This window comes from Wyeomyia smithii, chromosome 3 (assembly GCF_029784165.1).
Source record: "Wyeomyia smithii strain HCP4-BCI-WySm-NY-G18 chromosome 3, ASM2978416v1, whole genome shotgun sequence".
In the NCBI taxonomy this organism is placed as follows: Eukaryota; Metazoa; Arthropoda; class Insecta; order Diptera; family Culicidae; genus Wyeomyia; species Wyeomyia smithii.
The window spans coordinates 69,738,219-69,751,662 of NC_073696.1; the positions used below are offsets into that span (position 1 = coordinate 69,738,219).

General features: G+C 38.3%; 1 protein-coding gene across 1 annotated transcript; it reads right to left on the reverse strand.

The window, feature by feature from the left end:
* Positions 1–5,541: 5,541 nt before the first annotated feature.
* On the reverse strand, positions 5,542–10,010 carry LOC129728338 (uncharacterized). Its single transcript, XM_055686775.1, has 5 exons — positions 9,960–10,010; positions 9,625–9,860; positions 9,243–9,404; positions 8,897–9,014; positions 5,542–5,705 (listed from the first exon to the last, which is right to left on the reverse strand). The coding sequence occupies exons 1-5, from the start codon at positions 9,964–9,966 to the stop codon at positions 5,542–5,544; spliced, it is 687 nt and encodes a 228-aa protein (XP_055542750.1). The 5' UTR covers positions 9,967–10,010.
* Between the last annotated feature and the right edge of the window lie 3,434 nt (positions 10,011–13,444).

Genomic DNA, 13,444 nt, shown 5'->3' on the forward strand with positions numbered 1-13,444 from the left:
AGGATGCTCTGCAGACTGGCACTGACTGGTCGAAGCACATAAAGACAGGTACTTATTTCCACGGCAATTTTCTGCTCTGTTTGCTCTGCTCTCGTCGGGATAAGTAACCTGGAAAAATCCTTCATATTTTTTAGCACCGCTTTGCTTCGCATAACTGACCGGCGCGCAAAGAGTTAGAAGGAACGGGATATTGAAAGAAAATTTGCTTACCTTCAGGAAAAAAACTACTCTTTCCTCTGAGGGTTTCACTGGCATCTAAGAACTTTTTTTTCTATACCTGTAATCCTGCCTTACACTGATGGGCACATTCGGTTCATTTTTCTATCCTTCCTCGTCTGCAAATATCATTACAAAGTTCTCGTTTTTTTCTGGTAGCAGAAGATACCCAGAGGAATGTACGGATACTTAGCTCCCTAGACCCCGATCGCACAGAAATACCTGAGCATTAGCAAACTGGTTGAAGTCAAACCGATAAATTTTTCTTTCACTTCCGCTTCCGCTTGTAAGCTGAACTCTCAGTGTATCGATGATACCTTCTGCTTCGCCACAACGACTGTCAATCCAACCCGCAAATTGAATCCACCGATGCACGTACTTCTTAGGTAGGTAGTAGGTACTTCGAACCTGGTAGCTGCGGCGGCTTTCTATATATTACGTGTCGAAGTTGAGTGGGAACAGCTTTGCATATATCATTTTTCCCGCATGAAAGGGTAAATCGAATCGCGGTGAACTACTCCTAGTTGGAAAGATGTGTATTTAAGCAGTGCCAGATTTAATTGCTCAGCGCATGTTGAAAGAATGTCGTCTGTCAACTTACATGATTTAGACATTTCGCTGGGTTTTCACCAATTCAATTATAATCTACTTGCGTAGTTTCGAGCTTGCACATGTTTCATGGCTCCGATGGCGGATTTGCAACACTACGAAAATGCGCGATAGTAACCTTTAATACTTGACATGCACGGTTGCACTGCGAATCTGCTTACCTGCTTATACAAATGGCGAAAAAAGCCGGCACCCACACCGCGTGCAGTTCGAGTGTCGTCGTGTGACAACGTTGCCGGTAGTGTCTGCTGTTGCGTTGGTCCTAGATATCCATGCAGACAGACCGTGAAATATCCTATCAAGAACGCTCTTTTAATGCATCCAATAGGAACGGTCGGTCGGTCGGTCGGTCGGTAGCTGACTGGCTGGCGCCATAATGGAACATTGCGATGCGTCGTTCAGCGCACGGTAACAAGTTCAACACCCGCTGTGACAGCCGGGGCGGAAATGCACTGTCCCGTTTTGTCATCAGTATGCACGGGTGGAGTTAATCGTCGGAATCAGCAGCCTTGCTGAGCATCGGATAATAAAGAAATATTCGCGAGGTGGGACATCAGCGGCTGCCAGTGAAGGTATCTTCTGAAGCTTGTCATAGAATCTAGCACTGGCTGATGTACATTTGTGAATTTTAGATTTTTCTGTTTTCTGTGCTCTCCAACTTTATCGTAACTATCAATTTTTGTACCTTACATGTTTTCGTTTGTATGTGAAATGTTTGCCATCACTGCAATTATATTTCAAGGAGATTAATCTATTTTATTGTGACTCTTTCAAAAATGTTTGATAGTTATATACAGTTCTGGTTCAAACTTTGACTACTTTAGAATAAAAATAGATTTATTATAGCTAGTGTAATGAACAGTATGATTAGGTATTATATACCACTAGCTGAATGAATCCGGCCTTGCTCGTGTAAAAAATTCTGCTTTTTCTATAATTTTCTACTTTCCATATATTTTTTCCAACCAATCATTCCGAATAATATTTCTATTTTAGTTATAAACTTGCTTATACCACCCTTTTCGTTGATTAACAATCGATGCGGAGGCATTCCAGCTGGGTCGAGTGAGTTCAATAATTCCGTTGTAAAATGGATGCCTCATCAGCATCTTCGATGGTATCGATTAACTTACAATAAACTCAAATTACACTGAAATTACATAATCAATAGCCTAAGCTCACCTCTAATAGTTAAAATTATTGCTTGCTATTTCTTCTCGTTTTACTTTTTTGTGTAAACAATATCAATATCATGCTTATAGTTGAACATCAGTCTTCATGAATTAATCAACAATTTAGAGATACAAGGACTATTTCCACATTCTCTTCAAGTTTTGAACAGAAAAACAATCCTCACTATACCAAACGTTCGGACACCAATTATCGGTTTTAGGGAGTCAGCCCTAATCTATGAACCTAATATCAGGGAGTCTTTGAATATTTTTCTTCTTGAATTTGAAACTAGCGTTGGACGCCTGTTGACATTTTCTGATCATTGTTCTCTTTCTAGAAATATTGACATTATTTAACCGTTTTACTAAGTTTTACACAGCTTGACAGGGAGCAGAAATCGCGTAATTGATTTCAAAACAACGGTTCAGTATTACGTCCAAGCCTTTTTCTGTATTCTAGTAACCTTCCCAGAAAATATAATCCGCCATGTACGATTTGAGAATTTGCGCCGGACATGAATATTTGTATTCTGGACGTCATCTTGATATCGAAATTATGCATATTGCAGAGCTGAAACCGGAAGTCGCCATATTGAATTTAGAAAATGTCGTTGGACTTTTATTTCTGGTTTCTAGAGGTCATCCTGGTTCCGGAAATACCAATGTTTGTAGGTTTGTAAGCGTTTTCTACAGTTGTATACAGCTTCCCAGAAACCAAAAGTTTGTTTTAGAAAAACATCGGACATCATATTTCGGTCCCTAGACATCAACTTCTGGCCATGACCGACCGAGGGCATGAAAGTTTTCGTACCTTTTCAAAAGGTTCCCATAGGCCACTAAAAGACCTAATTTTTTATAAATTAGGACTCCCTCCCTCCTTGATAGCTGTCACTTTTTCTTTTCGACATCATTTTCCGATCTCTAGAAATCAATTTCCGGTCTCCAGACATGACCAAAGGCCTAAAAACTATCGTATTCATTTAGAAATCCCATAATGCATGAAAAACTTGATTTTCTGTCCAATTAAGACCCCCTCCTCCTTTGGGGGTTGCTCCTTCCTCTTCCCAATATTTCTATGACCACTTCCTCTGTACAAAAATACGTATGCCAAGTTTGGTTAAAATCTGTACAGTCATTCGAGAGTTATGCTGGAACATACATACAAAACTTTTTTTTAATAAATAGCTGGATTTTGGGTGCTCTTATTTGATCGATGCTTTTAACCAAATTTTTATTCGGTAATAGTTGAGCTTCAGCAACTTTTACAAACATATTTTTTTATCCAAAACGCTAGATTGGACTCTCCGTTATCAAATTATGCAAGAAATATGTCAAGAAATCGTTCCAAACACGGATCAAAGCAGGTTGGATGTTTTGAAACCTTGTCTAGAAACATTTGCACGACAGACAGACGTCACTACGTTTCAATAAAGGCCAATATTTGAAAATAGGGGAACTGCTACATTATTCATCTCAGCCTGTATATTCATCTCATTCAACATGTGAACACAATTGAAAACTGGAAAAAACGCATATTTTCTTCTTAAACTTATTCTATAATTTTCTAAATTAAACTTATATGCTAATCCATGGAATGGATTTTTCTTAGTTCACTTTAGATTCCTCATAAAGTATAATCTTCAAAAATTCACTCAAAAGCACTAAATTTGATATTATAGTCGGGCATCAGCACTCGAAAACTCATTTAATTCAATCACCTACCTCAGAAAACAAAATCCGCGCACCATTCTATACGGCTTCAACGGGACTCGTTCTGCAGCCAACCAAAGTTTTTTTCATCACTAGCGGACCACTTTTCATTTTAATCACTAAACAAAATCACTCACTACACTAAGAATACTTTATTCTTTGAAATGTTCACCTCAAATTTTCTAAAACAAGCTTGAATTAGCAGAAATATATGAGATGAATTTCTGCAATTCCTAAATTTCAACTGTATGTACTTTCATCTGTTTTCACGGCGTTGAAGAAAATCAAGAGTTGCCAAATCAGTTTCTGTTAATACGAAAAAATCATACTGAAAATGTTGAATTATTCCGACATAATTGACATAAATCTACAGCACTGTAGTGGTTACCTAGGTTACCAACTTTTCACGTAAACAACTGCAGCGGATATCTAGGTATCCTACTACGACGACGGGCTGCGGCTACGTTAAGTCATGAAAGTGTGATTCATTCATGCTTAACAGTGTGATGAATATGGGGGCGTCGTGAGATGAATAATTGAGCAGCGATTCAAGTTTTGAGACGGAAATGGAAGCGTTGTGAAAAATGGTTTGTTTTACAAAATTCAGGATAAATCTAGCTAATTTTACTAAATATACAATGCTAAACGATTCCATTAGAGTACGTAAGCATATTTAGTTTATTTGTTCAATGATTTCGCGAAAATTTGGTGTTTAATCCGTGCATTCTTCGTGAATATCGGCTTAATGAGATGAATAATGGGGAGTTCCCTTACTGCATTCTTCTTACTTTCATGAACAAAACATGGTAAAAGTGTTCGTTCTAGTCATGGAAATTTTCGATATTGAACAAAATTCAGGCGTTTAATTAGACTGATTAAAAAAGGCGTCTCTGCTTAAACCGTTTCTTACTCTACAAACATTTAAGTTCATGAGTAGACGCAAGTAAACCAATTTGGAAAAGCTTAGTGAAGCTCAGTTTACAAATTCGCATGAAACACCACTTCAAAAAAATAAATTAACAAATGTCTTCTTTTACCTGGAACAGTGCAATCATACACTCTGGTTCCAATTCGGGTGAAAGATATCATACTCACCGGTAGAAACGTCGAGCTCGAAAGTTTTCTCGTCACGTCGGTCGTTACACACAATATACGATGGCATTTACGGGTCCCCATTTGCCAGCTCCCCAGACGATATTAGCTTTCGGCTACCTGCCGAAAATCGGACACAATCAAACAGCATTCCTTGCAGTTGATGAGAACTAATTCCGTGGCGAATGTTGGTTTTTGTCTGCAATATACAGTTCCAATCATGGCAACGAATGGCGATGTTGCGCCAAAAATGAGAATTCATTCTGGCCCCCTTTCAATCTAATGTTATTCTCCGTAAATGGTCGCATTACAGAAACAGTGCAGCCCCGTTCTGGCCGGCAAAACTAGCCATCATCCATACTAATGCAAAACAGCTTCTATTTCAGTTTTTATCTGCTTTGCTTTGAATTACGCTGCAGATGTATCACGTGGCTATCGCTTTCGCTTTGCGTGCCTGCGAAAAAGTACAATTTCATTGCATGTTGCAAATCCATCATAATTTTTCCATTTCCCCATCAACCCGATCCGTGAAGCACGAGTTTCAGCATTTAATTTCTTCCTGTCTGCTCCACGGCACCAATCCGCTGTCGGCAGAAAGCAATCCCTCCAATCCTTCCCTCACTTTTCTCCTTGCGGAGTCTCTAACTGTGAGACCAAAGTGGACAGAACTACCGATTCCGAGCAGACGATGGCGAGTCTGCAATGTTGCTCATTTTCACTGTGACTACTGTGCAAAAACTTTTTACTGCAACCACCACCAGTCACAGTATGCAAGTGGACTCCTGTCCTGCGTGCGCTCAGAGTCTGGTGCACTTCCGGTGTCCAACCAGGGCCACCAGCCGCAACCCCCCCGATCCAAAACGGACATACCAGCTGTTGGGACAAGAATTGTTGCGCCGGCAGGGGCTGTAAAAAGTTGGTGAAATAGTGTGCTTTTTTACTCTGGAAAGAGCGAACTTTCAATACACAATTACTGTTACACTGTTGGTACATTTCATTGCGCCACGAATAAGGATGGTCCCGTGTCGAATCAATTTTGTTTTGCTAGGAATTGATTTCAAAACAAGTCGTTTTTTATCAAAAACAATTGACTAGTTTAGGATTTATCTAATCCTATAAAATGTAATTTATAGAAAATTCACGCAGTACGAAATGGTTTATTCAATGTTTTTTCTCTATTCCACCACCCTATAAAAACAGCTGCTGGGAAAGCACGCAGCAGGCAGAACATGTCGGGTTGGGCCCCAGTAGGGTCATAAATTGAAGAGAAAATTAACAACATAAAGCACTTCAAAGAAGTTTAACTCAGCGTGTGACATTTTATCGATAGTTTCTTCATCGGTCATCAAATGCTTTCTACAAACCGTAATAAATCCGGTTTTCGCTCTGCTCTTCATTACAAAGCAGTCTAACGACATTTGCGATGCTAATAAAAATCAATACGAAACTTGTCGCCACGCCATAATGGGTGAGAGAAGTCGGTGTGCTTTCTGCTCGGAATTTTTGTCACGTATGGGATCTTTTGCGACGCTCGGCGCCTGGCGGTGGTAACATTTGATCCGTGCTTGACGTTGGTGTTACGAACTGATATCCCACTGTAAGGACTGCAATGAATATCCACGCTACGCACTTTGCGTTCTCGGAATGAAAATGCCGTACAGCCGACGCAGGCTCCACAAACGTAACCTAACTTTGCTGCGGCGGAGTTTGAATGTTAGCCTCTTAATCCTTTCGTTTTTTTATGATTGGTACATAAAGTGCAAAGTGCGTCGTATAAAAACTGGGTCAACTTCTCACCCCGAACAGATTACGCTTTTGCATTTCACGCCCGATGATAAATGAGCAAAATGTGAAACAATGAGGCACTGTTGAAGCTTTTACGACCGTTTCCACTCACAAACTCATCTTCTCCGTGAAGTAGAAAGAAATTAATTTTTATTCAACTCCGCTTAGCTTTCGCTTGCTCCTCTAATGTAGCAGCTGAGAGAAGCGTAATTATTCTTGCATTTCTGTTGTGAAAGATGCAATGCAAAAATAAGATAGATTTTGCGCTTTGTTTGCTTTCGCATAGCATTAGTAATTGGGCTTGCAATACTCCGTTGAAAAATGTAGTTTTAGAAAGAGTGAAAGATGCGAGCAAGTCTGAATGCTTATTAATATTTTTTTCTTGTTGCTAGTACCAAATTAACAAGGCATGGAAAATTATATTTGGTTTAATTTAAAATATTCATAACAGCCTCAAAACCACACTTGTGTTTTCACTTTTTACACAAGTATTGCTCACAAACATAAGTCAAGTTTTACAGTATTGAATCATTCTTTTCCTATTTCCAATCAATTTGAAACAGTGGTTTAGAATGTTTACTAATAACTGCTTAAAACAGCCACAATTACACGGCGTCTCCACCAACACCACAACCTTCTGCCCAGCAAACCAAGGTAGTTTGACACCGGTTACAACGAAGCAATTATCCTTCTTATCTACCAAGGGATAGTCGTTAATAAAAATTATTATTTTGCGCTTCGATGGCAACGATACAAGAACACCTGCCACCGCATCCCTTAGTGCTATACACAACCGGTAATAACAAGCACATTATCTTCTTTTACCTCTTAATCATGCGGCGATGTAAAATGCACGCAATCCACATTCATCCACAGAATCAATGGTTCCCCAGTGCGGTACAGTATTCTTCATTAAAAAATCATTAAACAGCATACCCTACCGGTTGCAAGTAGGTAGGTACTCGATCGTTCACCAGAACAGAAAAAGTTAATTATGAAGGTCGGTATAAATGCGCTTTTTAATGTCTTTTCCCCTCGAAGGCGAATATTTGATGCATACACTCGTTGTGGTTCCTTCTAGCGTTCGAACGTTCAAAGCATTCTAAACAAACTGATTTTCACGTTTCATGGTTGTCTTTATCTTAATCTGCAAGGTTGACTTTACACCGCACACAGTCGGAATGACTCAATTCAATTTCCAGTTATCCACCCCTGTACTAATTGTTCAAATTTGCAAATTGCTCTCGAGCGCACCTGTTACAGCCTTTGATTTATAGCTTCACTAGGATCTCCTGTGGAAAATCGAAATCCCGCTCAGCACTAGAGTAGATATAGGTACCGGAGCACCCACCCAAAGAAGGTTGTGCCAGAAGGGAAAGACTCAATCATCGAGTCTGATCTATACACATATTTGCATACCGAGAAGAAGAAAGAGAGAATTTAATATAGCGAAACTTTCGCCACTTTCCCATCCGAAGTTGGTCCGAGTTTAGCAATGAATGACCAGCTGGAATTTTCACAGCTCGAACAAAAAAAGTTTTATTTTGTCTAATATATGCGCTTTTATCTGTTATATAGAAAACAATTTGGACTGCTTCGTCACGTTTTGAAATTGCCTCCGCACTTGACAGAAGTGGCAATAGGGTGAAAGTACTCGCAGTTTCCCATTTCTAGTACACATAATTGAAATAGTTTGATTTAAAAATGAGAGCCCATTTAACTAGAATATTCGATGCTGGTGAAATTTTTTGGCAGAATAGGCCTAATACATACACACTTAGTTTTTTTTTACCGAACTCAGTAATATTTTTAACGAGTTCTCAACAGCTGAGCCATCAGCAATCTGTTCAGTAATTTATTTGCTTGACGATTGTAAAGCACCGGTACGTCCAAGTTCATGTTTGCAGGGAACGGATCATCAGGCTGGAAAAAATGATATTATTTAGGCTTGTTTATACAAGTTTTCTGGGTGTTATTATTTGAATTTGGCTTAGGTAAGAGCTAAGGTTTTGATAGGAGAAGTGAGCATTGAATGTGAGAACAAAAAATGCATAAAAATTAAGGGCATTACTAAGAAATTATGGCAGTTTAGTCCAAACTACAGAAAAAAGTAAATTGTACTAATGATATGTACTACCTGTAACGGTTCAATGATTCCTTTCAAAGGATTTTCTCTTCCTTGTATAGCGTCTTTTGTGCGCTTCACTCCTCGGGTTGGGTTTTTTTCGCGTATAATGGCAAAAGTTCTCAGCACATCTAAGCCACCGATACAAAAATATATAAATTACATAAATAATCAATTAATATCATACCGTTCGAAATGTTGAGATAGGCATCGTGATAAATCTGAAGTATTTTCGGTTTAATACTTTCAAACTCTTCTGCAAATTTTTTTGCACTTGGCATTAGCATGGTAAAATCCAACTCAATCTGTAATTTAGCGTTAAGTCAGAAATATTTTAGTGAACTCAATTTGAAATTTAGCGTTGAGCGAAAAAAAAATATGCAAAAAGGACGCGTATGCAAATCGAACGAAGCAAATAGAAGAAAATTAAAGAAAGGAACAAACCCGCTCGATTTGTTAAAACATAACACGTGCTGTTCTAAGAACTATAGCCTAGATTTACATACATTTCAAACAGCCTTTCATTAATTTACCATTAATCCATTGAATGCAGAAAAAACCGGATACTCATTCATGTAAACATCTATTTTCGATTGTTGTCGGATTACGTTTCTCTCATCAAATGTAATCTGCCAAAGCTCAACCGCTCTCTCTTTTGTCTTCGGACTGGGACATAAAAATTTCAGTTCTAGTCTCTGCAAGTAAAAATAAGCGTTATTCTCTAACAAAAATCGATTACTCTAAAAGGACATCAAACTTCAAAAATGAAGACATGTAATCATGATAAAAGGATTTTTCTAATTATATAGACGACTTTCATCTTGAACAATTTTTTTTAATTCAAGTTGAAACATTTCGTCGATTTGTACTACAAAAGTACTCAAATAATAATAATAATATAATGGTCATTCTCACCATTTCCTCTATATTTTCAATTATAGTTTGGGTGGACGCAAGAGGATCAGTGATCGTATCGGACTGAGTCTCTAATATAACTCGCCGAACCTTCCTTTCGCCTGATTTTCGCGCAAGATATTCCATATGGTAATGTAATCGGCCGGAATGCTTGTGTCTTCCACGAGCGTTTGCGTGGAACCACAAAGCCTGGGGCACATCGGAAGAAGAAGACGCCAAAGTTGGATACGATATAACTAATGATTGAGCAGGAAGATTTTTATAAAATGCAGAGGGGTGTCTGAAACAATCAAAAATAAAATACGAATAAAATTAACAATATTACACATACTTACAATCCATAATTTAACCGAAGATAATCGCATAAAATTTTCTTAACTGTTCTTAAACAAGATTCATCCGGGCTAATTGCGTTTTTTAAAACTTCCATCAATTCTTTTTCAGCTCTAGTTTTGTCGTAAATAGTGTCAATATTGATGATCAAAAATTAAACCGTATGAAATTCATAAAATTAGCTTCAGATTAAGTCTAACCTAATCAGAAAAATCTTACAATAAACGGGTTAGAGTTATAACTGGAAAATCTCTTGCTCAATTTGTTATCCTTTACAGTTATTGTCCGTTTCTTTAGAAACAAAACTCGCCGAGTTCGTCGCAAAAATTGTCGCCATGAAATTTGTATAGCGACCGTTTCTGCGACGAATGGGGTGTTTTTTTGTTTTAAAAGAAACAAACATTACGCCCTTTAATTGATTAATAATAATATATTATAAGGGCATCTTTAACGGTGTACTTCCATACCCCGTTTGGCAGCGCTCTCTCATCACATCATACCGTGCCGGTCGCTGATAAACGCGCTAGAGAAATAGTAGCTGGGCTAGCAATGGGCGATCTTTGAAAAAAAAATCGATTCTCCTGCATCGATAAATCAAAATTAATAAAATCGATTCATAAGAAAATCGAGTCTGGAAAATCGAGCTTTTTACGACCTTTTTTGACTATTCGGGTTATTCGCGTTGAAAGAGATTTTGAAGGCTGTTCGCACCTACGTGAACACTCATATGTAATTGTCTAAATGTGCGTGATGACAAAAGCAAAAGTATTTCCTTCCTTCTTTTTCGCATGCAAAAACCAAACAAATATCAGCAACACCGTCAACGCGAATATTCATGGAGATTTTGTTTTGTTTGCGTTTTCTGGTTTATCAATCATGTTCAACGAGTTTTCGTTCATATTATCTACTAACGATACGGCTTTTTTAGTTTATTGCCATCTTCTTTTACCGCGTGTACTCTTTTGGCGGTTTTTTTCTACTAAGAGTTTTCTTTGTCGCTCATCCCATAGACCATTTCACGAGACGTTTGTGAACTTGATTCATGAACGAAATTTTGACAGAAAGTTTGGAACCGCTGACATAATGCACGTGAAAGCATCATCAACATCAGCAGGATCCGTGACACCTGTCAGTTCGTGAAATGGTCTATTGTTCCGGATGCACTAAGAGCAATCCAAGCCTGTATAATTGGGTTGTTTAGCTATTCACGGATTTCCGATTTTTATATATCATCCAAACGAGTGTAACTTTCTAAGTAAAACGTAATTTTTTAAAACTTTATATCACTTTCCTTCGGTTTTTAAGAAAAAAACAAAAATTCGCTCTAAATTGCTACAATGACAGTTGGTAGTTGGGCGATCTGTCATTGTAGCGGTTTCGAGCAAATTTCAAGCAGTTTCAAATCGTGATTTAAAAAGCGAAGGACAATGATATAATTTTTTTTAAATCACGTTTTACTTAGAATTCAGATCTTTCAGATGATAGAAAAAACTGATATAGCTGAACAACCCAATTCATAAAAAAATCGGAGCATCCGCAGCACAAACAAAGTGCACTTGCAAAGGTAGCAATATCCAAAATGGTAAATTCAGTATCCAATGCAATGCAAAATTTCAGCTCAATAGGAATTCAGGAGTATTTGGTCTAAATTTTACTTTCTTGACTTCTGAAGAAAAGCACAGTTTGTAATAGTTTTTTTTTGTGCCAAATGGTCGGCGTGCGACCAGACCGAGCCAAGCGACATTTTCTTGAAAATTGAGTTATTAGCACCAGTGGATGTGCAAACTGATAATCTATGTTCCATTAAAGAATGAAATCATTTGAACAGTTCATAGGCGTGTTATAGTAAAAAATCTCTGTTGCACTCTGTAAAAAGAACGAAATTGCGTTCGACCAGAGTGAACCATAAACACAGACATGGTATCTAAATAAAGTGATTGTTTGTGATTTAAAAGCTAACTTTGCGATTTATTTTAATCAGTAACTGATTTCTCCGCTTCGGACAGCTCGTTAATACGACTGTCATCAGAATTAGATAAATAAACTGCCAGGTGGTTTTCGTAGAGCCGAATTTCGTTTCAATGGTCACATCACTTTTTTTCAAGATCTTGTTGAGCCAGACCGAACCAAGTGCATTTTTTTTCCATTTGATGTTTTTCAAATAATATTAAATTTTTTCTTGTAACAAACGTCAGGACTGGGTTAATATACGGTAAATCAATAAAATTAGACAATACCCGCTTCAAAATACCAGAGCATTTCATATTGATACTAACACTTGGTGCGCTCTCGCACCAGGAAATAGAGCAACAGAAATGAAGCTTTGCTTGTCTATCAACTGTATAATTTTTGATACAGATTGGACTGATAGATAAAGCAGCGTTGATATCTATGTATTACGTTTGACTAGTGAGAAAAATTAGCTTGTTCAATAGTCAAGTTGATATGTTGCAGTAAATAGGTTTGACCAGACCGAACGGAAGACCATTTTTTAAAATTTTTGTTCGACCAGAGTGAACTGAGTGCATAGGTGTCAAAAATAAAAACCAAATATTTTATCAATTATTGCTATTTTTCGTGTATTTATGATAAAAGGACATTCATTAAGCCCTGTTCATTACATGTTTGCATTGAATTAATGATAAGTTCAAACACGATTATTTTATAGGTGGTCAAACTTTAAATGCTAATTACTCAAAACAATGTGTTTGGCGCTTGGCTCGGTCTGGTCGCACGCCGACCAAATGTCTTATGCCTTTTTCACACTATAGCAGATATCACGTGATATCGCGTATCTTGAAACATACATACATCTAGTTTTCACGGAAAATTTGGAGTATGGAGTGATTGGAGTCAAGATGAGCAATATTACATCATGTGAACGGGTTATTAGAAATGTATAGAACGTCGAGGTCGGGTGTTATCCAAAAAATCGAAATTTTGCTAACTGTTCGTGAGGGCGAAACATTGAACACTACTTCTAAATAAAACTGTCAAAGCCCATTGCCACCCCAGTATACACCAATCAGTAAGTAATGATTGTATACAATATATGTCAAACTTTCGAGGCGGTCTTGTGGTCGGTAGTTTATATTCAGTTCGAGGTGCAAACTTGTCTCGTCGTTCTTTTCATCCTCGCTAGGGATGGGCGAACAGCTCACGAGCCGTTCATATGAACCGGTTCTTAGAAAAGAGCGAAAGAACGAACAGCTCACGAAAAAGAACCACGGTTCTTTGGGCGCAGCAGAACTGTTTGGTTCGCGTGAACCCGAAGTTTACCGAGACAACACGAACTGTCAACGCTCGTGAATCATTGTGAACCATGAGTCAGTTCAGAGCCGCTCTTGCAAAAGAGCCGTTTCACCCACCCCTAAAGGGCTATTCCCACTGCTTCCGTTCAGGGACCGGGCCGGGACCGGGCTCGTCCGGGACTTTTCATGCATTCACACTGCGCCGTGCTTGAACCGTGCCCGCGCTGCGCTCTGGC

Coding starts and splice junctions, on each gene's coding strand:
- LOC129728338 (XM_055686775.1), bottom strand. Junction 9,015..9,242: donor CTGCATTCAATGGATTAATG/GTAAATTAATGA, acceptor GCTAAATTACAG/ATTGAGTTGGATTTTACCAT. Junction 5,706..8,896: donor CTATCTCAACATTTCGAACG/GTATGATATTAA, acceptor AACTTTTTACAG/CCCCTGCCGGCGCAACAATT.